Here is a 27,915-nt window from a genome sequence, read left to right as displayed (position 1 = left end):
AGTTCTTCAATGTTGAATTATACCTTAGCATAAGGGAAGGAGGCAGTATGTCCATATTGAAACCAGCAGCTGCTGTTGCAGGTATACCTTTGTCCCTCATTCCCCGCAGGGCCTGCTGGTTACTGTGAATGGCAATCCTGTGGATTACCACACCATCCACCCCAGCCTTCCCATCGAGAATGGACCTGCCAAAGCTGAGCTGTATTCCACCCCGCAGTACCGGTGGGAGCCCTCAGGTGACTCCGCAGGTAAGGAGCGATATCTGCAGGGTGCAGTCATAACCAGGGTTTTAGTTTCTCTTAGGCACAAACTCAGCCTGGCAGCTCTGTCTTTTGTTTATTGTTCATTGGATTAGGTTCTTTTTTCTTCTTCTTTTTTTCTAATAAGTTTGTCTTCCATGCTCAGTTTAATTCCATTAATTTCCTTAAGTTCTCCCTATAATCTGCCCCAACCTATTGTTGGGTTTGTTCTATCATTGTCTATAAAATAAGAGGCATGATCAGGGCAGACTTTGAAAAATAAAAGGTAAAATATGATTTTAAGGATGTCAACTTGTATGTATGTATGTTTTAGTCTTTCCATAATTTGATAATGTAATCATGGTCAATAGTTTTACCGGTTAATGAATGAATGTTTTCAGAAGGAGTTCTTTTTGTCTATTAAAAAGAAGAGAGGATTAAAACTTGTACACGGCCTTTTCACCTTACTTTTTTCTCAGTTTATTATGTTGAGGGAAAGCAGACTGTTACTAGAGTTGACAAATTGGTAGCCTGGGATGGAGGAAATCTTATCCTCAGGCTTAGATTTTTGGCCTACACACCATTTTCTTTTAAAAAAAATTAAATAGTAACCAACATTTTAAAGATTCAGCTTTGATATAGAAATGGAAATTTCTGGAATCCCTTGAAGAATATAAATGTCTGGCAACCTAGTCCCTTGTTTTTCCAAGGCTGCAGCTGACTTGACCAATGTTGTATTGTCCTGTTTGGAGATCACACCAATCATCAATTCATAAAGACAAAATTAGCTAAGTTTGCTATTGAGGGGGGAAATAAAACAAAATGCACGCAGGTAGTAGCAAAGTGGCTACAAAATTATAGTGGATTTTTCTCTCTTTTTATGAAAGTAAGGCTAGAGTTGTTATACATTAATCTATGCTTAATAAACAACCAGCAACCATCCAATATGTATTATCAGTACATTGAGCTGTCTCTCATGTCCTTTTTTTCATAATTCTTTATCAGGCTTATTCTAATGCACTGTTCTTCATAGTTCTTTATCAGCACTTACTCTGACAGTGCATCTGCTAAGCAGTACAAATGGTTAGTCACATTAAGCCAACATTCCTCAGTAAGGTCAGATCAAGTTCAGTTCTCCCGCCCCAACCTGATCCTCTACACACACACCCAGCCCCAGTTGGCACTTGCTCTCTTTACAGAGCGCCAGACTATACTGGCTAGTTGCCCATTTCTGCTTCCTACATGCATATGTTTCAGTTTGCTTCTTGGGCTTAAATGAAGGTTTTCACTTACTGAATGGCTCAGGAAATACACTACTTTCCCAAGTGTGGTCTTCAGACCTTTGGCATTAGAATTACAAAGGGCAGGCCCTAGAACCAGCAATTGTGACTTCTAAAGTTTGAGACATTCAGGTCACAGCCAAATATCCTTCTAACTATACATTACTTAACATGAAAAAAAATGAACAGAAGTTTGACTGTTGACAAAGCAAATCCACAGAATACTGAAATCATAAATTGAATTTTCAAAAGTAAAACAGAAGCTGAAACATTATTTTTTATTTGAATTTATATATGCAAGAAAATGTAATCACCAGAGAAATAGCACACCAGTAATTGTAAAATCCATCAAATTTAGTTTTTTCATCACTGTCTCTGCTTCGTGGACTACCCCAACAAGCCCCAGGCTCATTTTATCCCAGTGCTAGAGTGATGACAGGCAGTGGGTTTCTGCAGGAAGAAATTCTGCAGCCTCCCTTAGATGTTCACTTCTAAGCTAAATGGCTACTGGTTTTTCTGTGGTTTATGCTTCTTCTTCATGGTGCTAAGGAACTCCCTAAATGGGATGCAACTCGTTTATATGTAGTCTATTTTAATTTAAGACAGAAAGGACATTTTACTTGGTGTGTCATTCATTACTTTATTTGTGAAATCAAAATAGCTTTCCTGAAAACTATAGAAGGATCTTGAGGAGAAATCCTTCACATCTATGCCAGTACTTTTCTATTGCTGGTCTCTTCAACTCAGCACCCCCAACCAACTTTTTTCTCTCTCGCTTTTATCTGATATTTTTATCCTCAGTATGACTTGTCTGCCTCAGCATTACCTCAAAGGAAACTGTGAGCTACCATATTCACTCTGGCAAAGTGGTTGGTTGGTTGATTTGTTGGTTGGTTGGCTGGTTGGTTGGTTGGTTGGTTGGTTTTCTGTATCCATACTCCATATATTGTTTCTATTAGTTATATATTACTGAGTAGCAAACTTAGTAGGCAAAGAAGGCACATCATATGTATAGTAGGAGTACCTAACATGGAAAATCAAAGGAAAAAAAAAAACCAGTAAATACTAAAAACTACAATTCAAGAAAACTTACTTGAATCAAAATTGAAATCATATATTGAAAGAGAACATTACATACCTGACAATATTAACCTTGACTGACCAAGACATATTTGAGTAAGATTACTATACTTTACAGAAAAATAAACAAAAGTGGGGTAATTAAGCCAAAAAATACTTTCATAAAGAAAGAACTTTAACTTGTTATCAAATTTTTTTTGAAAGGAACACTTTATGGTAGAAGAAAATAGAGCCATATATTTAAGATAATCAAGAAAAGAAAATGATAACCAAGGATTTTATATCCATCAAAAACTAACTTGCAAATACAAGGGGCACAAACTGTTGAGAGCATATAATAATTCAGGGAATATTGTTTTTCTTAACCTCTGAAAAATCTATTAGAAATGAGCTTCAGACAACAACAAAAAATGAATAAAGAGATGTCAAAAAAAAAAACTGAGTTGCTTAAAACAACATTAAATGTCCCACAGTATTTGTGGGTAAGGAATCATCTGTAAGTAGGCTGATATTCTCTGTCTCAGGGTCTCTCCTGAAGCTGAAGTCCAGCTGCTGACCAAGTCTGTGGTCCCATCTAAGGGCTTGCCTGGGGATAGTCTGCTTCCATGACCACTCGCATGGTTATTGGCCAGTCTCAAGCCTTATCACCGGAACTCTCCATAGGAGAGTTTACAACATGGCAGCTGGCTTTCCTCACAATGAGCAAGATAATGAGATAAAGGGCTCAAGGCAAAAAACTCACTCTTTTTTTTTTATTTTAATTTTTATTTATTTATTTATTAATAATTTATTTGTTTTTTTTGTTTGTTTGTTTTTGTTTTTTAGAGAGGGAAAAGGAAAGAGGGATAGAAACATCACTGTGTGGTTGCCTCTTATTCATGCACCCAACTTGGGACCTGATGTGCAACCTAGTTATGTGCCCTAACTGGGAATCAAACCAGTGACACTTGGCTCGCAGGCCGACGCTCAATCCACTGAGCCACAGCAGCCAAGTGTCAAAAGACTCAATCATTTTTAACTCAATCATGGAAGTATTATTTCATCCCTTCCCAAGTGTTCTATTCTTTACAAGCCCATCAAAGGTCCCCCTACCCCACAGTCAAGAGTGATAGTTACACGGGACATGAGTACCAGGAGTACCATTGGCGAATCATCTTAGAAGCTTTCCTGCACACTCTCTTAAATCAAAATTTTCTTCCTCTAATTTCTGAGTGCCACAACCCATGACACTTATCAAGCACAACTTAATGATTCTATATAAATTCTGAGGGTTTAGTTAATTGGAAATAATCTCTGAAGTCTTAAATAAAAGACCATGCTAAAACCATACATGAGCTGCATGGTTTGAGACATTTATACAAAATTTATATATTTGCATAAAGTTATATAAAATATTTGTCTATCTAGAAAAAAAAGAAGAAGAGGATAAGAAAGAAGAATTTGAAGAGGAGAGGAGCCATGAGGAAAAAACAAGTGTGAAAGTTCATGCCATGGTCTCTGTGTTCCAGTTCATTATGAAACAAAGTTACATCTGTGCCCTTATTGCTATGATGGTACGTATGATAAGCCACAGCGAGTGTGCTGGAGAAATGGAGCACTTACCACCACTGTCTGGAAGCTCCACTATTCTCTCATGATTGGCAGAAATATCTTAATCTTCCCAATATCTTGGCAGAGAATGTTTAGTTATATTAATTTTTCATGGGATATTTACATCAATAGACTTCAAAATCATGTCCTCTTTTACTCAGCCTCCTTTTAAATATTAATACATTTCTCCCAAATTAGCCTATCAAGTCAGACTGTCCCCTATTTTGGCAATTTAAAGGACATATTGGGTAGTTTTTCTTAAGTGATATTAAAGGTGTTCAAGATCAACATAGATTGCTTTTATTTCTATCAGTGAGAATTATACTCACATCTTATCTTAAATTTGAGTAAGACTTTTTTGCATCTTTGCTCAATAAACTTTTACCAACATGAATATCAAGCAACCAGAGTTTCCAAGAGGTTTTTCCATTGTGAGCACTCAGTATATGCGTGTTTCTACTCCCTTCTAGGTACATCCTCCATCTGTAGCATCACAGCTTCAAAAACAGTCTTTTGGCCTATACATAGATGATAGCAGAAAGTCTAATTTCTACCCTTTCAAAAACAAACTTTCATGGGAAATCTAATTTGTTTTTGAGAGACCTAACACTTATTTAACACAAAACTCTCCCAAATTATGTGGTCTATGGTGAGATCTCATGTGCATCTGGGATGATAAAAAATGAAAATATTCTATAACTCTAGGAGAGAAAATACCTAAATAAAGTTTTCTCTGGCATTCAGTCAAGATGTTTCCGAACTTCAGCTTTTCGTAAGGACCACTGCAATATCTGAGAGAGGGTTGGGAGACAGAAAGCTCCACAAAATTAAAGATGGTTCTTTAGCAATTGCAAATTCTACTCTCTAAATAATATTAATTCTGTGCTCTTTGGGTACTTTTTTTAAAAAATGCTTTATTGTTTATGCTATTACAGTTGTCCCAATTTCTTTTCCCTTTGTTCCCTCCACCCAGTGACTCCCCTCCCTCCAGTTGTCCCCCCACTTAGTCCATGCCCATTGGTTGTGCATATAGTTCTTCTCAACATCTTCCTATCTACTCCACTCCCTTCTACTATGCTTCTTAATTCCTGTACCATCCCCCTCCCTTTCTCCACTTTCCCCTCCCCACTGACCTCCCCCCAAAATATTCCCCATACCTATAAATCTTTTCCCACTCTCATTGCCTACTTAGTCTGCCTTTGTTTCAATTCCCTAGCTTCTGTTGTTGGTTGTTGTGATACAGTTTTCATTTTAATGTTCATAGTTTTGAGCCTCCTTCTCCTAAACAAGTCCCTTTAACATTTTATATAACAGTTGTTTGGATCTCATGAACTCCTTCAGTTTTACTTTGTCCTGGAAGCCATTCTATTCTGAATGACAGCTTCGCTGGATGGAGTAATTGTGGTTGGAGGTTTTTGCTTTTCATTCCTTTGAATGTTTCTTGCCAGTTCCTTCTTTTGAGAAATCAGCTGATAGTCTTTTTTTTAAATGTATTTTATTGATTATGTTGTTACAATAGTTCCAATTTTCTCCCCTTTACTCCCCTCCACCCAGTATCTCCCTCCCCCAGCAATCCACCCCCAAGTCCATACCCATGGTTTGTACATGCAAGCTTTCCCACTTCACCCTTTCATATATTCTTCTTCTTCTCTCTTTTTTTTAGTAAATATGTGATTAATTATTTGAACAATAAAAAATAACAATCCCTCCCTCTCAGATATTAAGACCCTTTGTAATCTTATAAAGGACAATGGGCGAAGATCTCAAGCTCCTCTAGCTGCTTCAAGCTGGACCTGGTTGTCCTCCTACATGCCCTTGGGTCCAGAAATCCCTAATAAGAGTTGGGGTGTGGAGGGGAGGGTGGCCTTCCCACATGGGGAAGGATCGTGCAGACTCCAGGTCAGTTGGCTGTCTCTGGACAACGGCGTGCTTGGTTTAACAGGCTGGCATCCTTGTTGTGTTCTGGGGGCAACAGATTTGGCAGAAAGGGTTAAAAGACATCATTCACTCCATAACTACTAGATGACAAAATGCAGGGATTAATTTTTCAATGTTCAACATTAGGGGGGAAAAAAAAAGGAAAAAAAGGGCTTCTTTGGAGAAAGGTGTGCTAGGCACATCTCACCTGTCCAAAACGCTTTTGCCCATTCACTTAGTTTGGGCTGAGGAAAATAGTTTAGGTTTCCCCCATCTCAGACCTCTGGGTCCTTTCTGTCCAAGCCATTAAGATAGAAAAGAGAAACCAGTTTTAAAGCAAAGCCCACAGACCACCCCATTCTTCACCAACCCAGCCATTTAGTTCAGCCAAACCATTGAGTCTCCGGAGGCAGCGCTGCAGACAGGATTAAGTGAGGCCTATATGTACAGACAATCACTCAGGTAATGAGATCATAGGCTTATGCCCTTTGAAAACAGAAAATACATGTTAATTTATGTAACACAACCCACAAACAAGTCTCTAAATCTGTAAGACTGTCTTATTGGGAAGACATCCAGTTGCAAGGCACTTGACATTCTACTTGCCTGCAACTTAAATATCTTTGATGATATCACAGACATGGTTTAACTTTCAAGTGAAAACATATTTTAAATGAAAAGAAACTTTTAAGATGGTTAGCTGCACTACTTTATAGTCTACCACTGAGCATTGTGATTTTCCTTGAATAATGATTTTTCTCCCTAAGATTACCCTCCTTGTAATTAAAGGGACTGCATTCAGTCCATTTTTAATTTATCCTGTTCATTTGCATAAATACAACAAGAGCAGCAAATGATCACTTCTGATCTTCAGTTCTGCTTTGCTGGAACTTACTCAAGGAACATTTAGGGTGACCTTCAGCCTGCTCTTCGGGGCACAGAAGCTGGGCCACATACTTGTCATTCATCCTTGCCTGTACACACCTGTCCTTTCCAAATCTTTCTGGTTTTTCATTGTGCCTTAAGGTCCCTTCTAGCCATCTTTCAGGAAAACAACCTTCGCTCCTTCCCTGGAAAGATTGCTGTGGACCGCACAACCAACCATGGTACCAGGCCTTTTATCTCGCGGGCTTTTATTACCTTTGAAAGCCATTCCCAGTTCCTCAGGGCTTTTTGGTAACAACCTGAGCCCAAGCATGTCTCCTTTAGGCTTGACATTCCAGTCAAAGACTTGGTCAAAAAAAAAAAGGAACCTCTATTAACAACTGGTCTTATTAGTTTTATGCAAAGAAACTTACGTCATTACTTACTTGTTTAGAATGCCAAACTCTGGAGGAATCAGGTAGGGAGAAAAATATACAATGTGAAGGAAAATCTTTGTCCTAATATTCACTGAACTGGCATTTTCATTCTTCATATTTTCATTTTTCCCCCACTAAAAAAGCTTTTTGTTTTTCCATTACAGTTGTCTCACTTTTTTCCCCCTCTTGCTTCCCTGCACCCTGCCCCTCCCTTCCACCACATTCAGTTCCCACTCAGTTGCCCATGTCTGTGGGTCATTTATACATGTTCTTTGACTAGACCCTTCCCCTTCTTACCCCCTTCTCTCAGCTGATAGTCTTACTGGGACCCCTTTATATGTAATTCTCTTCTCTCTTGCTGCTTTTAAGATTCTCTCGTTATCCTCAATCTTTGAAATTTTGGTTATGTGTCTTGGCATGGTTCTCCCTGGGTCCAGTTTTCTGGAACTCTCTGTGCTTCCTGGACCTGTAAGTCTATTTCCTTCCCCAAGTTAGGGAAGTTCTGCTTCATTATTTTTTCACATAATTTTTCAATTTCTAGTTCTTCTTCACCTTCTGGCAACCCTATGATTTGGATGTTGGCCTGTTTATAGCTGTCCGATAAGTTTCTGAGCCTCTCCTTATTTTCCTCACTTCTCATTTCCTCTTTCTGCATTGGTTGACTGTTTGTTCCTTCCCTGTGTTCCGATTTGTTGATTTGATCCCTGGTTTTATCTCCCTCACCACTTGTTTCATATGTGTTTTTGTTCATTTCAGCAGGACTAGCCTTCATTTCTTCCTTGTCTTGTTTAAAATATGCTTTCAGGTCTGTAAGCATTCTTATAACCAAAGCTCTGAACTGAGCCTCAGAAAGATTTCCTATCTGCTGCTTTGTTAGATTAGATATTTGCTGGCTGGTCAACTGTGTCACTGGGATCTCTATCATGAGCTGTGTCATCCTGACCATTTTGTGTTTACCTTTGCTTCCTTGGCAGGGCTGTCACACCTCCTATGCTATAGAGGGTGGAGCCCCGTGCACTCGTCACAACCGGGCGACTTGTGTCTCCACATTGTGGTGTTTTCTGCGGGGGTTGGGGTCCAAGATGGATTCCTGCCATTCACTCTCTGCTGAGAGCCCGGGAGCCTCCTCCTCTGTCTCCACCCCCCACCCCCACCCCCCCAGGCCTCACAGTCCAAGGCAATGGAGATCTGCCTTCCCCGGCTTTGGAATCGCAAGCTGACGGGTCTGGTCTGCGGCCAGGGGTGCTCCTCAGGCACTTCTCACCTCCCCCTAAATACGGGTGTCTGTGCTTACCACTGTCCTGCCTCTGTCGCTGCTGCTGCCTCAGGCAGCACAGCTTGAACTCTCCTCCCCAGCTTTGCCCCTCCTACCTGTCCAGATGAGCACCACTTCTTTATAACTTCATACATTGGCCTTCCATTTATTTTCTGGAACTTCTGGATATTTCTGGTTTTGCAGTAGTTGTAGTCCTTAGTTGTGGAGGGAGACAGAGCATGTCAGTCTAGGCCTCCATCTTGGCCAGAAGTCTCCTGTGTTTGTTTGCTTCCATAGCTCAAGGAAAGCTGTTGCTCCTACTACGTTGTAAGGGGCAGAGCCTTAGGTATTCATCAGTAACGGGTGACCTGTTTCACCACATCATGGCACTGTATGCGGGGAGGGGTCTGAGAAGGAATAATGCCACTTGCCCAGCACTCACCCCTTTCCCAGGCACTTCTCCCACTTCTGCACCAGCTGGCGCCCCTTTAGGTGCTGCCCTGGCTGTCGTTCCCAGAGTGGGTGGGTCTGCGGATGTTCTAGGTCCATGGGGATCCTTTAAACAACCAGACTGCTGAGAGACCAGCAGTTTCTGCCTTCATCCCAACCCCCACTGGTTTGCACAGTCAAAAGCAATGAGGCTTGATTTTCCCCAGTGCTGGGACCCTGAGCTGCTCGGTCTAGTGAGGAGCTAGGAATGCTCCCCAGGTGTTCCTCCTGACTTCTTAGAATGTGTAACTGCGCTTTCCACCAGGCTGCTCCTGTTGCACGCTGCTACCACACCATGTCCTCTCTGCCCTGGCTCCACCCCTCCTACCTGCCTGGATGAGTATTTCTTCTTTATATCTTTGATTGCTGGACTTTCATGCACTTTGATTTTCTGGAACTTCTGGTTGTTTCTAGTTTTGAGGTAATTGTATTCCTTCTTAGTTGTGGAGGGAGATGCAGCATGTCTGTCTACGCCTCCATCTTGGCCGAAAATCTCTCTTTGGGTACTTTTTGATGTTTTCTATATATTAGTCTCTAGAAAATTTTGATTTTAGAATATCAAACATATAAATGCAATGTAACAACTCTGATTCTTAAAGCAAAAAGGCATATACTCCTTTTCCTCTCTTTATAATAATAAGCAGTTAAATTGGGTCCTGGTTAGTAAAATAAATAAATAAATAAAAATAAGGCTTTAACATTTTTTGAATACACATTTTTAGGACAAAAACTATTATAAAAACAATATAGAGTGGATACTTCTTTAGAGACGTGCCCTTATCTTGTGCGATTTCTGTTGCTTTAGTAGAGCCACAGTATTAATGTTTTAGAAGTGCCTGTCTTCCATCAAAGCTTTTCATTGCAGCAGACATTTAATCACAGACAGAAAGAGAAGTCCCGAGGAGCCAGGTCTGTTAGAACAATACATGTATTTATTCAAAAATACAAAACACAAATATACTAAGCTCTCAGGAAATCCAGACACTGAACATAGGAAGCAACATAATGCAGAGTCTGTCCCCAAATTCCACAACTAAGAGTGTATATAACTTAGGCATTAAGAGGAAAAATGTTTTTAAAAATCCTCATCCTTTTCTTTCTCCCTCCTTCACTCTCACTTTCCCAAACAATAATAGTGTGCAGGGGGAGGAAAAATCTGCTGGAATTACAGTATCTGTGAAGCTTAGTTTCCTGGGTTACACGCATAAAAAAAAAGATAGTCATATTTGCATTCCATACTGGGATAAATGCATTAAATATATTATTTAATGCAGATGCAGTAAATGTTACCCAAACTTTGATAAACACTATTTCCAAAAATAATATTTTCATGAAAATAATTCAGGCTTAATCATAGTTGTCAGTCACTAATTTTAATAAAATAAATTTTAACTTTCAGTTTATACCAATATGTCTTAACCAACAATTAAAAATAATTTAGGACAAATTTGCAAATAGCTGAGGGGAAATATTTGTTTGTTTGATGCTGACTTCCTTTATCTTAATACTTAACCTGCTATCCAGAAGCAAAACAGACTTGTAAAACATTTCAGACTTTAAGGCTAACTCTTGATAACTAATTATATTCAGAAATATAATTGATTACAACTAGCCCAAAACATATCTAGAAAATGTTTTTAAAGGGCTTCACAAAAATTTTGTTTCAGAAATTATGGTAAACATGCTAGATTTCCTGAAGTTAATAATATTTGTGAGCCTGATTTCTGGTAGCTGCCCTTTAAGTTACATTTTTTATTCTAAGGGAAAGGAATTGAGAAGTACAAATTGATAGTTACAAAACAGTCATGGTATGTTAAGTACAGCATAGGGAATATAGTCAATAATATTGATAAACTATGTATAGTGTCACGTGAGTGCAAGACTAATCAGGAGGAATCACTTCATAAATTATATAAATGTCTAACCATTATGCTGTACACCTGAAAGTAAAATATATTGAATGTTTACTATAACTGAAAATTTTTAAACTTTTTTTTCAAGAAAAAATAAGAAAGTTTAATGTGTATGAAAAAAGATGTATCATTTGTCCAAGTGGTGTGAGGGCTCTTTAGTCCTACCTGCTACAGGACAGAAGCTGAGACTGGTTTTTAAATTAACTGGCTTTATTGTTTGGGGTGTGCAGAAGCCTAACACATGACTTCCTCATGTACATTTTCTAGTTTCTATCATATGTATGTTCTTGGTTCACCTAAGACTGACCTCTTAAGTGCAATGAGTATGCTTACCCTGGTGATTCCCAGTTCCCATTTTTGAGCCCAGCTGTGGGCCACACACAGTAATCTAAGAGCTGACTCCAAGATTGTTTCGTAAAAGAGGGGATAAAGCACTTACAGTTGCTTTTAATACTGCAAAGTAAGATAGAGATGAAGATCTTTGGGGCCAGAGGGAAAAGAACATGGAATGAAGACCCCCTTGCCTTCAACTGTGTTCCCTACAGGAAGTTTAAAGGCAATGTTCTCAGCAAAATCAACCTTTCCCTTCTCTCCCCTCCCTGTGCCACTGTTTGGGATCTCTCTCCATGATTTCAGCACAACTGTTTCCTCTCACTAGTTTCAATACTATTGACTTTTTCTTTATATATAACTTTTAAATTACCAGAGTGAGAGACTATACATTGTATTGATCACTGTTTTTTCTCTTCTTTCCTTCCTCGAGGCTTGGAGCATCACCTATCATAGCTGGTTGACTTTCGTGCTATTGATTTGGTCATGTGCACTTTGGATGATTCGCAACAGAAGAAAATATGCTATGATCAGTTCCCCTTTCATGGTTGTCTATGCAAATCTATTGCTGATATTACAATATATATGGAGTTTTGAACTTCCAGAAATTAAAAAGGTCCCAGGATTTTTAGAAAAGAAAGAGCCAGGAGAACTTGCCTCAAAGGTAAGTGAATAGGAAAACAAGAAAACAAAACATTGTAACCACAATAATCATAATAAGCATATCTAAGCAAAAACTTTCAAAAATACATTCCAAATATTTACTGCTTTACAAAAATGAATAGATATGAAACTATAAGAAATAATTTATATTCCTTCAAGGTCTCTATAATTTAAACATGGACAAATAAATATTACACCATGCTGTTAGATTTTATTTAAAAATGACAGTGTTTTCCATGCAAAGAAAAAATATAGTATGTTATTTTTAGTATAAATTACAGTGTAGTAGAAATTAGATGGGAAAATAGGAAAATACTGTAGAATGTAAACTATATCAAAGGATTAGAGGACTTTGACATGAATTTGCAAATCAGGCTGAACTCAGATTATTGATTATTAAAACATTTTTTCTCCAATTATGTTCTTAAAAAGATTTTTATCAGCAAAAATTAAATATGACTCACTTTTCTCTCTTCTACAGATTATATAATATGCCTTCATCTGCAGTTAAAAAGTTCATAATCTTTCACTACACATTTATTTTCATGGCCCATTTGAATAGTTTTTACTTCAGAAGATTAGGTACCCCAACTTTTTTTGTTTTGTGAACAGAGTAGCACACTCTAAACACATCCCCTTAGTGTTGATGACTTTGTGTTAAGACAGTAAATCAATCAGGTATAATTATAAATAAGCCTTGAAAATCCTTCTCTACGCAGAGAATTGCTCTCTGAAAAAGACATTCATTTACATCACATGAAATCCACATTTTTTTTACATGTTACCAGGCACCTCATTACAAAGGCAATCAGCATAAATGGGGTGTTGAGTAAACTACACTGAGGATTGGTTCTTGTAACACATTTTTTGGTGAAGGCTATTGGGGTAAAGGAAAAAATCCTAACAGGTGAATGCTAATGATGGAATTAGAACATAGTCTCCTGTGTACGTGGACCATGACAAATTCATTCTTTCATTTATTCATTCATATAAAACTCCCACACCTACTGGTACCTTCTCTCCCAAACCTTACTCCATGCCAAAAGTCCCACATAATACTCTCACTCATAAATCACCTTTATCTGACACACTTTTCTTTTATTCTCTACCCCTCTGTCTTTCCCCTTAAAAATATACACACAAACTGGTAAGTTAGTCTTTTTTCTTAATAAGAGAAATTCAAAACCTTATCCTTTGTTACCAGAGGAAATAGGTCCTTTGGTGGTATCATGGGAAAAGAATGTCAGGGACTCAGAGAGAAGGAGTTTTAATCAATAGTGGCAAGATTTATTAGAGTAACAAGCAGAACAGGCAGGCTATAGGGTAGGGGCTGTGTGGACTCAGAAAAGGAAGCGGAAAAGATGAGTCCTCTACCACTGCTCACTGCTCCCCTGGTTGCAGGTATCTTTGGGACCCTTAGAGTTAAGAAGAAAATAAGGCAAAAAGCACGTGTCCAAGAGAAGGAACAGCATGGATGTATTTCAAGGAGGGCGCAGCTGGGTACTTTGTCTAGCTTCCATATATTTCCTTAGGTTCTGGAAGGAAAAGGTTTTCTTTCAAGCTACCCAATCTCTTTCCTGACTTTTTTCAGGCATGTGCCTGTGCTCCCCCCTATCCAATCTTTTCCCCAGATTTTCTCAGGCTTTGCCCTCCCCCTTTTATGGTCGCCATTTTGGTTTCTACTGCATGTGCACTTAGAGAAAAAAATTCCCCCTCATGTTTTCTCCTTCCCCTCTTTGATCTGGTGGATTGATACTGGTTACCCCTCCCCCTGTGGCTGTTTCTTTTGTTCCCTCCTCTTTTGTTAATTATCTAACTGCCTACTTTAGCACTCTGTGTAAATCCGTTACAACCTGGCTCAAATGTTGGTGAGACTTCTAAAAGTGCATATCACCTAACTAGTTGAAATACCTCCTGTCTAATCTAAAATTAACATTTCTTTGGGGGAAGGACACATTTGGGGGGAAATAAATTTATTACTCGTAAAAAAATTTCTAAGGAAACTAAGGTCTGCATTTATATTTTAATGTACCGAGGAGCTCAAAAAATACGCTAGACTTTGTCATAGATAATAACACCTCCAAGATCATAATATCTCTATCACAACAATATTGGTCAAAGTACATTATTAAACGCCACTGCGAGCAGAGTACTAGACGCCTCACTGTGATAGGAAATGAGAGAAAGAAAGAATATGGCCTGGGTCCTCAAAGGTCTGAATACCTTTGGTAGAGCCAGATTCAGCTATTTTGTAGCATTCTTCAGTTTCTAGTGTCTCATTCCTGGTTCCACCAAACTACATCAACTGCCACTTTCAAAACCTGGCTTTTAACTCACCTTCCCTAGGTAAGATATCCCACCTGCTCCCAATTATTTCTAGGCTCTTTGCATACACATTAGAAAATAGATTTCTTTCCCAACTTGTAGCTATTTGTTGTGATTTCACTGTCTTAAGCATGCTTACCAGGACTTACGTTGATGGTAAATGACAAGTGCATATTATGGACAGTTAAGTGGGTTGTTATTCAAAGTGAAAATGATTCACTCATTTGCTTATTTATTTTTTCATTCCCTTGGAAAATATTTATTAAAATCCTACTATGAATGAATCACAATGAAATACCACAATAACTAGTATTAATGAGGAACTAGAGAAATTGGAACCATCATACAATGCTGGTGGAAATGTAAAAATTTTTAGTTGTTTTGGAAAATAATCTAGCAGTTCCTTAAAATACTAAACATAAAATTACTGTATGACCAAGTTATTTCTCTCTTAGGTGTATATATACCCAAGATAACAGAAAACCTATGTACACACAAAAACTTGTACTTGGCCAATGTCACCCCAATAAATTCAATAATTGTTTTTTAATCACAAAGCTATTACTTTAAATGACTAGATATGGAATTGCAATGGGTACTATTTAATACACACAGTTGATGACTTTAATCAGTTAATCCTAACTGAAGTGTGTTGGCCGTATATTATGGACAGATAGGTTATTACTAATAGGTCAAATGTAAAGATATTTTATCTTTATAGATAATTTGGCAGGGGTAGTGTCAAACTCTATTTTCTCAATAAAATTGAGAGTATATAGTCTAAAAATAGAAAAACACCAAACACGTACTTGAATCCTCATAACAGAATTCTTCATAATAGCTACAAGAAAAATAATAACAACTTAAATGCCAATCACTTTATAAACAGATAAGTAAAACATTGTCTATTCATACACTTAAATATTATTTGGTAATAAAATAGAATGAAGTACCAGTACATGCTACAACATGGATAAACCTTGAAAATATTACATATGTAATTCCATTTATATAAAATGTTTAGATCAGGCAAACTATTGAAGACAGAAAGTAAACTAGTGGCAGACTCTGGCTGGGGTGGTAAGAAAAGGGGGTAGCTTCTATGGGGCTTCTTTGCAGGGTGATGAAAATATTCTAAAAGTCATTGCAGTGATGGTCATACAACTCTGTAAATAAACTAAAATCCATTGAGTTGTACACTTTAAATAGGTGAATTGTACGACATGTGAATTATGTTTCCATAAAGCTAGCACAAAAAGCTATTATATGCCAGGTTCTCTATTTCCTGAAGAATGAAGCCCTAAAATTGTAAGTTTTTCTTTCCTAGCCCTCAAGAAAACATTAATTTACAAATATACACGTCCCTTACAATTCTTCGTTCAGGTTTGGGAGATGACTGGGAATATTAAGTATATTTTCTAGGATGAAATGTTGTTTGTCCTGTCTGCAGAATTCTTCAAAATAAGGAAATTGCAGAGTCAATGGAATTATGTATTCCTATTACAACAGTGTTGATGTCACAGTCAGGACAGGAAATTAAGGACTAGCACCTTGAAGAGATCAATTGCCAAAGCTGATTTTTGGCCCAGATGGAAGTAATTTGGATTGTCCAATGCATCTTCCCCAGGGCCTTGCACAGGGCTGAATGTACCCCTGGAACTCAACACTTAATGCTAGTATCCTCAGGAAAGGGGATTTAAAAGCCAATGGCTTTCAGTTGAAATTCAGCTGGTGTTTGTGTCTCAGATATAGAGGTTTATTGGGTGAGCTCCCACTGAAATGTGGAGAACATTTGTTGAACTTTATTTACACTTAAAATAGTGGCTTAATTCTTGTTTTGTAAAATAGTGGCTTAATTCCTGTTTTGTGAATTCTCTACTTTCAGATACTTTTCACCATTACTTTTTGGCTACTGCTGAGGCAGCACCTCACAGAGCAAAAAGCTCTTCGAGAAAAGGAAGCTCTTTTGTCTGAGGTCAGAATTGAAATTCAGGAAATTGAAGAAAAAGGTAAATTAGAGAGTACAGTGTGTGATTGAAGATTTTTGTGTTCAGCAAAATTATAGAGAAAGAGCCCCTGAAGTACACCAGATAAGCCACTACGCTTCAGAGTAGATGAAAGCTGAACATTTATAGTACACATGAACATTCACAGGGAGTTGTTGAAAATACTGTATCATTTGGTCCCCACAAAAGTGATTCCCACTTAAGGGAAGAAGGAAGAATTGGATCAAAGAAATTAAATGATTTCTCTGTAGGAGCCATCAAACAATCAGAATTCAAAATTGAAATAGTAGTTTTGATTTCTGTTATTGTCACCTATTTATTTTTCTAGATCCTGCTGTACTTAAAGCTATCGTGGATATTGGAAATGAAATAGGTGTTATAAAAAATTAGTATAAAATATTATCAAATTATTTCTTTTAAAATGTATCTCAGGAAGGTTATAACAATTGGCTATTAGTTATAAATTCTGCCTTGTTTACTAGAACAGTCTAAAGTCATTCAAATCATATAGTAACATATAAAACACATCCTTCTATATCCCATATATGACACCTGGTCAAAGTGTGGTTTTGATCAGGGAACCAGCTGGGTATAACAGCATAGTCTTTTCCTTTGAAGATGACGAACAAGATATACAAATGGAAGGAGAAGCTGAAGGGAAGAAGGAAGAAGAGGAAGAGAAAGAAGAGAAGCAAGATGGTAAGAAAGAAGAGGAGGAGGAAGTGGAAGAAGATGATGACCAGGATATCATGAAAGTACTGGGCAATTTGGTGGTGGCCATGTTCATTAAGTACTGGATCTACATCTGTGGAGGAATGTTCTTCTTTGTCAGCTTCGAGGGTAAAATTGTGATATACAAAATCATCTACATGATGCTGTTTCTGTTCTGTGTGGCCTTGTATCAGGTGGGTAACAATTATCCTCTATTTTTTAATCCTCACACCCACCCCAGAAATCTTTGTGAGCTTCCTTTGATGACATTCTAAATTACTATAATCCCGTGGACATATCATTTAAGCAATATGCAATTCAAAGATTACATATTAAGAATTCTAAAATGGAAAGTTATCATCTTCAGGTTGTTCATTAATTTTAAATTTTAGGTTCTTAAAAAGTAAAAATAAAAGTTCATGAGTTTTTCAAAAATTCTTGATTAAAAAAAACCAGCCTGTATAATTAGGTTAATTTTTAATAGTAATTTAAGAACAGTGGCTGAATAATCTAAAATACTGGATGATACCAGTTCACTTGTGTTTTACACCCTGGAATCAGAAAACTGGGGAGGGGGTGCGTATAAATATATATGTGTAGTGCATCAACTGCTTTAGTTTTTCATTAATTAGAATTTATAAAAGATTAAATTATAATTAACTAGCTTTGCCACAAATTCAGTTTTAATTGATGATAGAAGTTTTAACCCAATGATAGAAACAAGTGCAACAATAAAATATTCTTGCAGGCAACCAAGAAAATACATGAAGCAACTATAATAAATACGAGTATATCACATGTGAAGATACAGATATCTCAACTAAAATCAATAAAGTTTTGAAATACTTTTAAAAATTCAGGGAGGTGCTCTCTAGTGAATATCTACAGGTAAAGAGATATCTTCTCTCTGTGGTGGTTTCACGTTTTTAATCACATAGTACCACTTAGAATTTCAAAACTGAAGCAATTTTCTCCTAGCAATAAACACAATAATGGCAACATTTATCTAACCATTCTTTGAATGACTTGTACAGACCAGAGCTCCTGATAAGAGCCTTATAAACATTTTACCCTTTTAACAACTCTCAAAGTAGGTACTTAGGGAGAAGGAAGCTGAAGCTTAGTATGGGTGTGGTCCAGCAACTTGCCAGAAGACACAGTTAGCCACTTCTGATAATACTGGGATTCCAATCCAGATCCATTCAACTTCATGAAGAACAGAGCCTCAAAACCTAAAAATTAAATAAACTTTATTTTCAAGTATTTGTAAATATCATCATCTGTCTTAGTTGAATAAACTAGATATTTCTGCGAGTTTTCCTATAACCAATTATTTTCATGTTTGTTTTTTAATGTCTGATTCACAGGTGCACTATGAATGGTGGAGGAAAATTCTAAAATATTTTTGGATGTCTGTGGTTATCTACACTATGCTGGTGCTTATCTTTATATATACATATCAGTTTGAAAACTTCCCAGGTCTGTGGCAAAATATGACTGGATTGAAAAAAGAAAAGTAAGCAAAGTTGGTTTGTGGTGGGATGTAAAAGTGACAAAAAAATGACTATTTGTATGCATATTGTTCAATACATTTTAATGGAAGATTTTAGTAAAACATGCTCTCTTCAATGTCTGTAAGTCCCTTGAGAACAGGATTTATGTCTTAGTCATTTTGTGTTCTCTATATCTAGCCATGATCTTGGCACATAGTAAAGACTCTGTGAATATTGACTGAAAAGCAAATTGATGGCAAGGGAATTTTCAGCTCCATTTTAATGAAATGACATTTTCTAAAATCAGTTTCATGTGAAACAAACCTGCTTAGTAATTAACCAGTCATGTTCTGCTTTCTAAATTGGAATTCAGTTCTTCAATTCATCAGTAGGTTCATGGACTCACTCATAATATAAAGCAGCAGCTTCTCCTCATTTATGTACCATGTACTAAGATTTTAAAGAGTGTTTGATGCCAAAGAAATGAAATTTCTTTACATCTTTATAGACTAGTGATGATGAAATAATTTTTCCTGTGCATGTGATAGATGGTACTCTATGCTTTTCTAATTTGTGTCTTTAAATTTCTGAAGTTAGTTTAGAAATCCAACAAGAATAGGGCATAGAGTAAATATACTTTGATGACTAAAAGAAAAGATTAAAAGGAAATGACCACCAAGTAGCTAGACTAATACATATTTAACATTTATTCAACAAATATTTAATATCCTCCATGTGCCAGTCACTGTTCTGTACCTGGGAACACAACAGGAAACAAGACAGACAGAATTTAAGCCCTTTGCAGTTTATATTCTAATAGAGGGGACAAAAAAAATAAAACTACAATGTACAAATAAATTAATTATAAATTGTGGCAGGTCTGTGAGGGAAACAGCTAATGTAGTAAACAATAAGGGATACTAAACACAAATGGAATGGTCAGGGCAGGCTTCATTTAGGAGGTGTCGTTTAAATCCCACCTAAAAGATAAGAAAGAGTTTGTCTTTAGAAAAATATAAGAGCTGATATCTGGGATGCTGAAGAGCATCCCTGTCAAAGAACAATGTAAAAGCCCTGAGGCAGGACAGAGTTTGGCTCATATGAGAAACTGAAGGAGCAAGGGGGTGGAAAATGGAAAGAGAAGAGGTGGGAGAGTTCAGCCAGGCATCCAGGACATGCTTTGCTGCTTGGTAGTAGTGGTTGGTATTTCATTCTTGGTGAAAATTTTAAAATTCTTCAAAGTACCCTTGACCAGTCAAGAAAAAGTGGTGCATCTGGAAGCAAGAGTAGAAACAAGAAGATTTCTCAGTGAGCAATTGCAGTGAACCTGTGAGACATGATGGAAGCTTCACCTAGAACAGGTGGCAGTAGAAATGGGTAACAGAAGTACACAGATTCAAGAGATGTGTAGGCAGTGAAAGAAAAATGGATGAATGAAATGTGAAGGCAGAAAAAAGAAAATCAAGGAAGACATCCTGACTTTGGAATTTGGCACAGAATGGACAGTTGTACTAGGGGAGACTTGAGTGGGTAGAGGATGTGGAGAACAGTTTGGCTGAGGAAAATAGGGAAATCAAGAATGCTGTTTTGAAAATACTAAATATGAAATAACTGTAAAACAACCAATTTCCAGTAGACACTTTGGTATGATGGTCCACAGGAAAACCATGGGCTCTAAATGCACATTTCAGTCATAGATGTAAAGATGGTATTTAAATCTCCAGGACAAGATGAGACTTGCTAGGAGAAAAGTAAGCTAGAGAAGGACTCAACACTGAGCCCTGGGGGTACTTCAGCATTTGGAGGTGCAATAGGAAAGGAGACAGTGACAGAAGAGAAAAATCAGGACACTGTGGCAGCCTGAAGACCAGGATTGTTTCAAGAAGGACCATAGGAAAAATTAAACAAAGAGAGAGAAACAGCCACTGAATTTGGCAATACCAAGATTGTTAGTGACCACTGTGAACGCAGGTAAATTGGATTGCTGGAAAAAAAGCCAAACTGGAACATGTGGGAGTGGGGGATGCAATAAATGGTATACCTGGCCAAGGTGAAAGACTGTGATGTAATTTATAGTGAAGAGAATGTGTCTTCATTGTCTAAGAAAGGTTCTTGATTTTTGTTTTGTTTTGTGCACAGGCTTGAGGATCTTGGCTTAAAACAATTTACTGTGGCTGAACTATTCACTCGTATATTCATCCCAACCTCCTTTCTGCTGGTATGCATTTTACACCTTCACTATTTCCATGATAGGTTCTTGGAACTCACAGACCTAAATTCCATTCCCAGCAAGGAAGACAGCGCTATCTACAGGTGAGTGAGAGCGAGAAGCACGTGCCTCTTGTTAATGAGAAGGAAACCTTAATTCCCCAACTTCCCTTGGTCAAGCAAGAAGAGAATAATCTAACTTAAGAGTTTTAGCCTTGAACTTTCCATGAGCATCAACCTGTGAATGAAAAGAAAAAAATGTGGGGTATTTGATGACACTTTTTGAAACAATTGGAAAGTGACCATGATAGTCATTCAAAGTAGATTCATAGTAGCTGTGCAGAGTAAAATACTTCAGAGTTGGTAAGGTATATTTTGTGTCAAGGCTGGTGATGTGTTTTAGGAAATTTACATAATCAAGCTAACTCAAAGGGTGAGCTTTTTATTATGCTCACAACACTAAGGAAGTGATTGAAAGTGAGAGTTTACTAAGAGATTATAGGCAGAATTTGTCATTTTTGCATCAACAAATATAAAATGTTTACAAGTAACAGGGGATATTGCTCTCCCTGCACATGTGTATTGAAACCACAATGGATTATCACAAATCCCTCAACTGGTTGTATTACAGGAAAATTACCACCGTTGTTCTAATGAATGTTAATACTGATTTTCTTCTCTGTTACATAGTTTAGTCTATGATTCAGTTTTTGGAACAACACTAGTTCAGAAACTAAGGAAGCCAAGGGCTGTATTAAAAAATACAGAGACCACAGTTGAAAATTCTCCCTTAACTCTTTTTCAAGGGAACAAATGAATACACCATAAGAAGATGAAATATTTAATATTTCATCATGCACAAACTTTCATTTTCTGCTGTAGGTTGAGCTGGAACTATGGATAACTCCAAAACACTTTTATTTGATGATGAAAAACATTTCATAATTTTCATCTACTTACTTATGACCAGCAGGTTTATTTTCCTTGCTGTGTTATGTTGAATCTAAGGTTACATTTAGTGTTCACTCTGAGCATACTCCAAATGACTATCAGTGATGTCAATGGCTCCCAACCAATAGAACCGAGACATCAGCCAGTCATTATTTCTTATCCTATCTTGCCACTGTACGTAATCAAGCTCAGCTAAAACCTATTGCCTCCCAATGCCCCAGAACGAGAAGGGTGTGGATGGGGTAAGTGGCTGCCTTCAATGATAATCAAAAATTCAGAAACAGGACTTCCGGCCAAGATGGAGGCTTAGACGGACACGCTAGGTCTTCCTCTACAACTATAGAGGAATACAACTACTTCAAAACAAAGGATAACTAGAAATTCCAGAAAATAAAACTACACGGAAGCCCAACATATGAAGTTATAAACCAGCGGTGCCATTTGGGCAGGTAAGAGTTAAAGAAGGCAAAGCTGATCCCGGAGGCAATCAAGCCCCTGGCTTGCGCGACTCCATTCAAGCCCCTGGTGTGCGCGACCCCAGCGCTGGGGAGAGCAGCCGCAGCATCGCCTTGAACAGTGAGGCCCAGGGGGGCGGGAGGACGGATCCCAGTCTCCTAGCTGAATAACTGTGTGAATCCATCTTGGACCCCCGCCCCCACAGAAAGCACCACAGGGCTGCGAAATAGGTCGCAGACAGGCATTGGTCGCTAATTTGTGACGCGTACACAGGCACCGCCCCGGACAGCCAGCCCAGGAAAACAAAACGCATCTGTCAAAATGTGGCAGAAAAATATAGAGATCCCGGTGGCACAACTCACCAGACAGCAGATAGAGAACCTGACAGATGAACAGATAAGAAACCTGTCAGAGGCTCAGTTCTGGGCCATTGTTATCAGGTGGCTTACAGAATTCACAAAAGAGCAGGAAAAAGATATGAAAGAAGCGAAAAACTTTCATAACGAAAGGAACAAAACAACATACGAGACAGATGGTGAGGAATCCAGAGTTCATTTCAACAAACTGGAATATGGAGAAGGAACAAGCAGTCAACCAATGCAGCGAGAGGAAATAGGAAGCAACAATGAGAGGATCAGAAACCTCTGGGACAGCTATAAAAGGCCCAACATAAGAATCATTGGTTTGCCAGAGAATGAGGAAGATGAACTAGAACTTGAAAAATTGAGTGAAAATATAATAAAGGAGAACTTCCCAGACTTGGGGAAGGGAATAGACATGCAGGTCCAGGAAGCAAGGAGAGTTCCCAAGAGACTGGACCCAGGGAGAACCACTCCAAGACACATTATAATCAAAATGTCAAAAATTAAGGATAAAGAGAGAATCTTAAAAGCAGCAAGAGAGAAGAAAAGAATTATGTACAAAGGGGTCCCAATTAGACTATCAGCTGACTTCTCAAGGGAAACACTACAGGCAAGAAGGGACTGGCAAGAAATATTCAAAGTAATGAAAATCCAAAACCTACAACCACGAATACTCTATCCAGCGAAATTGTCATTCAGAATAGAAGGACAGAGAAAGTGTTTCCAGGACAAAATAAAACTGAAAGAGTTCATTAGATCCAAACCACTGTTATATGAGATGTTAAAGGGACTGGTTTAAAAAACAGAAGCTAGGGAGATGAAACAAAGGCAAACGAAACAGGCAACGAGAGTGGAAAAGGAACTGTGGGTAAGGGAAGCATAGTGGGGGGAGGTCAACAGGGAGGGGGAGTGGGGAGAGGGAGGGAGATGATATAGGAATTGGGGATCATGGTAGAAGGGAATGGAATAGACGGAGAGAGATTGGGAGGAACTGTATGCACAACTAATGGACATAATCTAAAAGGGGGGGACAACTGGAGGGAGGGGGGCCACCGGGTGGAGGGGAGCAGAGGGAAGGGAAATTGGCACAAATGTAATATTTTAATCAATAAAACACATTAAATCTGAAAAAAAAAATTCAGAAACAGAAAGTAGTTTTTAGGCTTATCAGGGTGATCACTTTGTAGTGTATATAAATGTGTAATCACTATGTTGTATACTTAAAATTAATATAATATTATATGTCAGCTGTAATTGACATACAATGTAAAAATGGAAAAAATAAATTAAAACTGTAAGAGAGAGGTTTGAGGATCCCTAGGAGAGGCAAACTTGTTGGTAGGGAAAATAATTCTAACATTAATACTTTACAAAAACAATGCCTGCATAGAAAAGTGAGTTATCAATAATTGGAAAAATTATTTAATGATTCTTTTGACATGCTTGCAAAATCTGTGGATAAAACTAGTATTTGATATTTAAATTTGATAATGTAACATGCTTTATTTAATTACAAACCCTCATTATTTTTTCAAAAAGTCATATTCAATAATCGAGAAAAATCTTTTAGTCAGCAGAATAAATTTGAAATATTTATGAAAAAAATATAATTATTACTAATTACTAATGATAACTTTAAATTTTTTCTTTTAAATACCTTTTTTCCCTTTGCATCTTTATTTTCTTCTTGTTAAAAGTTTCTCCAGTATGTAGAAGCTTTTGCTTGTGTCTGATCCTCTTTCACACAATCAAATAGAAAAATACAGATTTTCAGAACCTTACTAATTACTAATGATAACTTTAAATTTTTTCTTTTTAATACCTTTTTTCCCTTTGCATCTTTATTTTCTTCTTGTTAAAAGTTTCTCCAGTATGTAGAAGCTTTTGCTTGTGTCTGAATCCTCTTTCACACAATCAAATAGAAAATACAGATTTTCAGAACCATAGTGTTATTAGAAACAATACAACTCAACAAAGATTTTACAGCCAAAGGAATCACTTTTTGAGAAGGAGGGTATGTGAAAACTGAATTCATTTTAAGTATATGTTGGGTTGGCCAAAAAGTCTGTATGTTTTTTTCCATAAAATAAAAGACATTTTTTATTTTCACCAATAACTTTATTAATTTGAATATTTTGAGTGTGTCGGCTACTTACTATGTTGTAGAATATCGATTGTTCTCAGTTAATGTCTCAATTCGATAGCTATCAACTTCAACTGATCTACCTTACCATGGAGCATCATCCAACAGAAACTATACAGTACAAAACTTTGCAAACCACTTTTAACACATTTGATCAGTCTCAGCACCTTCTCCATACAGTGCACAAATCTTTATTTGTGTTTCGGTTGTGTTTTTACCTTTCTTGAAATAATATGCCAAAAATGTGTTTTCTCTTCCATCTTTGATATTAAAATGGCTACACACAAATTCATCAATTTTTAAAAAATTCACACTAATATGACAGCTGTCACAATACAGTATAACAAAATGTTTTGAATGAAGTTAAAGACAACTAAGAGCTACTAGAGCTATGTTACAGAAAAAAACAAATGAACTTTTTGACCAACCTAATAACATTAAAATACATTTATGGTTTGGTGAAAAAAGTGAAAAATATAATTTTTTATAATATTTCAAGTTACTGAGTCACAAAACTTTACCAAATAATATGTATGAAGCTCCATGACATGAAAATGAATAACAATTAATACGATAAAGCCAACTAATTAAATACAGCATTCCATTAAGGTATTTTCATGGCTTACTTAAAAACAGAGATATTGAACAAGATAGTAGGCAATATAAGAAAGTCTAGAGGCCTTTTGACTGGAATTAAAGTTAGTTTTGTGGAACTAATGAAGACCAAGACCAGTATCATTGGTGTTAACAGCAGTTCTCCATACAAGTTACCCAATGCCTATCAATGTCATTGGGAGAGTTTAGAGCATTTCCTGTGTTAGATCATGGCTCAGACAACAGCATCATTTAGCTAGCAGCTACCAAGTCATACAAGAGAGACCCCCTCAACATCTCTTAAAAATAAAAAATAATAATCAAATAGAATATTACTTAATCATGTAGGTTTTGGGGAAGGACTACAGACAGCCTCATGTTAAGATGCATTTTCCCTGTTTCCTTAGCTGTTACATTTACAGCCCTTACTCTCCACACCATAACAAAAGAAGAAAGATCTAAATGATCTGTAGCAGTTCGAGGTCACTGCTTTTTAAAATTTTCCAATAAAATTTAAAGGGTAAGGGGAGACTATATAATGTCAGCTACTGAAGAGTTTAGGTGCATGGTATTTCGTTTTTAGTTCTGTGAGGAAAATAAAAACCTTCTGGAACCTTAAGAAATTTGAAGCACTCACTCCAGCTTAGTATTTTGGGATTTCATACAAGAGGAGTTTAATATAAAATTTCCCAAATTTGAACTTCAAATATATGATACATATCCCATCTTTTTAGCAACTCTTTCCCGCTGTAGTATTTTTCTTACTAGTAATGTTCAGCTCACCATATATATATCGTCGTCGGCAACCGTCCGTCTCGAGAGACGATGGTGTAGCTTCTTAAGAGTCCATCTGCACTGCCGAGAACGGCTGTGCAGTCCGACTCGGGAGTGACATGGTATCTGTCTCCTCCCGTGTTGAATCGACATCTTGCGATGACGCTGATCTTGCGATGACGCTGAAGCTACAGAGCCTGGGCAGGGTGATATGGAGGGTCTGCTGTTGCCCATGCAGCAGACCCCCCCTCTCTTCGCAGCTGAAGGGTCCAAGGGAAAGACGGAGTCAATACAGCTTGGCTTCAGGTGCGCCGCAGGAGTTGCCGGTGTTGACTACAACGTCAAACCGCCTTAGGGACTCCGGCTCCGGATTTTCTGTCGGGGTTTACTCCCTTAGCCTTTCCCCTGAAGAGGTATGCCGCAAGGCAGCGGAGGTTTTTTGGAGTCAGAGTTTTCCTTCTCTGATGTACCCTGACTGGAAGATCGAACCAGCGACACTTAGCTCGCAGGCCGACGCTCAATCCACTGAGCTAAACCAGCCAGGGACCATATATATATGGTGTCCTAATAATTGATGACATTAAAGTTGAAATGATGAAGAAAAATAGATATTTTCAGAGTTGAGTTTAACTGCCATGCTTTGCTTTTTCTTTCCTACCTCTTTAGTAGATGTTGTAATAGAATGCCCACAAACTGTGAATATCAATTTATTATGTTCTTTAAATTGATGCAAGCACCATTGTTTCTGCAAAGATTCAACTGTTCTTGTCCTGTTTTGTCCATTGTGTGTATGTGCTATGTGCATTGTACACATAGGTAGTATAGGGAAATGTCATGTGTCTGGAACAAAATTATTGAGTTTTGCTTTACAGGATTTGTAAAGTTAGCATTATGTAAAAGTTTTATGATATACATAAGAAGAAAGTATTACTATTTCTAAGTTGGTATTCTCAGGACTATCATTTCACTTATATATTTATAAAATATGTAATATTATACCACAATTATAATTTTGATATAATAATAATGTACTAAATATTCATTATTTATTTAAATATCCATCACTACAATTTGTCTGTAATTTGTTTTGGAAAATATTGTGATGCATATAAAAATGACTTCTTTTACATTTCTATTTTAGAAAATCTTAGAGAACAATATGTTAATATGTTTACTTGATAGGATTTTATATTTTTAATTCTGAGAAAGGAGCAAGAAATTAATCTTTAAGATTGTATTTTATTTGACAAGTATATTCTGAACATTTAAACATCACAAGTTTTTAATAAAGTGTATAAGATGGCAAGGGATTAGGAGAATAGAGAGACTTGTTATATGCAAGCATTTTTCCTGAATATGCCTAATTTCATGTTCCTACTGAATCTCACTTTCCAGACTGTTTGTCAGGGCATGAAATGTGTGATGATGACACACCTGATGCTCTAAAGCTTATGAGGCACAGTCTACTTCATTCGTCTCTGTCTAACAATCTCTTTCTCTCTCCACCTGTCTCCCCATTGCCACCGCATGCAACCTTGTGCTTCCATCTCTCACCCCGTAGCCATGCCAAAGTCAATGGGCGCGTATATCTAATAATAAATAGGTGGGTACTTCAATATTTTCTCTCTTATTTTTGTTAAAAATGGTTTCTTGGTGTGTTAAACACTTCACTGTTTTGTAAACAAATAATTGTCATTAGATAGTGGATGATGGTCTTCAGGTATGCTCATGGATGTATTTTGCATATTAAACCATTTGATGTATATACCAAATGGTGCTACCAAGTGGATTTGGAGGTTGATGAGGGTCTTTAGCTGGTGCTCAGCCTTTTGTCT

General features: G+C 37.3%; 1 protein-coding gene across 6 annotated transcripts in view; it reads left to right on the top strand.

Moving 5' to 3' along the window:
• PIEZO2 (piezo type mechanosensitive ion channel component 2) overlaps window positions 1-27,915 on the top strand; it is a 641,878-nt gene that overhangs the window by 490,745 nt on the left and 123,218 nt on the right. For 3 of the 6 annotated variants that reach the window (XM_090285822.1, XM_090285818.1, XM_090285820.1), the window contains exons 11-18: window positions 110-248; window positions 4,007-4,152; window positions 11,828-12,058; window positions 16,268-16,391; window positions 17,007-17,293; window positions 18,467-18,615; window positions 20,732-20,905; window positions 27,642-27,683. In XM_090285822.1, coding sequence (XP_090141948.1) covers window positions 110-248; window positions 4,007-4,152; window positions 11,828-12,058; window positions 16,268-16,391; window positions 17,007-17,293; window positions 18,467-18,615; window positions 20,732-20,905; window positions 27,642-27,683 — 1,292 coding nt within the window. The remainder of the gene's footprint in view (window positions 1-109; window positions 249-4,006; window positions 4,153-11,827; window positions 12,059-16,267; window positions 16,392-17,006; window positions 17,294-18,466; window positions 18,616-20,731; window positions 20,906-27,641; window positions 27,684-27,915) is intronic. The other 3 variants (XM_090285823.1, XM_090285821.1, XM_090285819.1) reach the window with 1 other exon arrangement.

The sequence above is a fragment of the Furipterus horrens genome, unplaced genomic scaffold, assembly GCF_987537825.1.
Source record: "Furipterus horrens unplaced genomic scaffold, mFurHor1.1.pri manual_scaffold_8, whole genome shotgun sequence".
NCBI classification, from domain to species: domain Eukaryota; kingdom Metazoa; phylum Chordata; class Mammalia; order Chiroptera; family Furipteridae; genus Furipterus; species Furipterus horrens.
The sequence above is the reverse complement of the archived record's forward strand: the minus strand, read 5'-3'. Positions and strand labels throughout refer to the sequence as shown.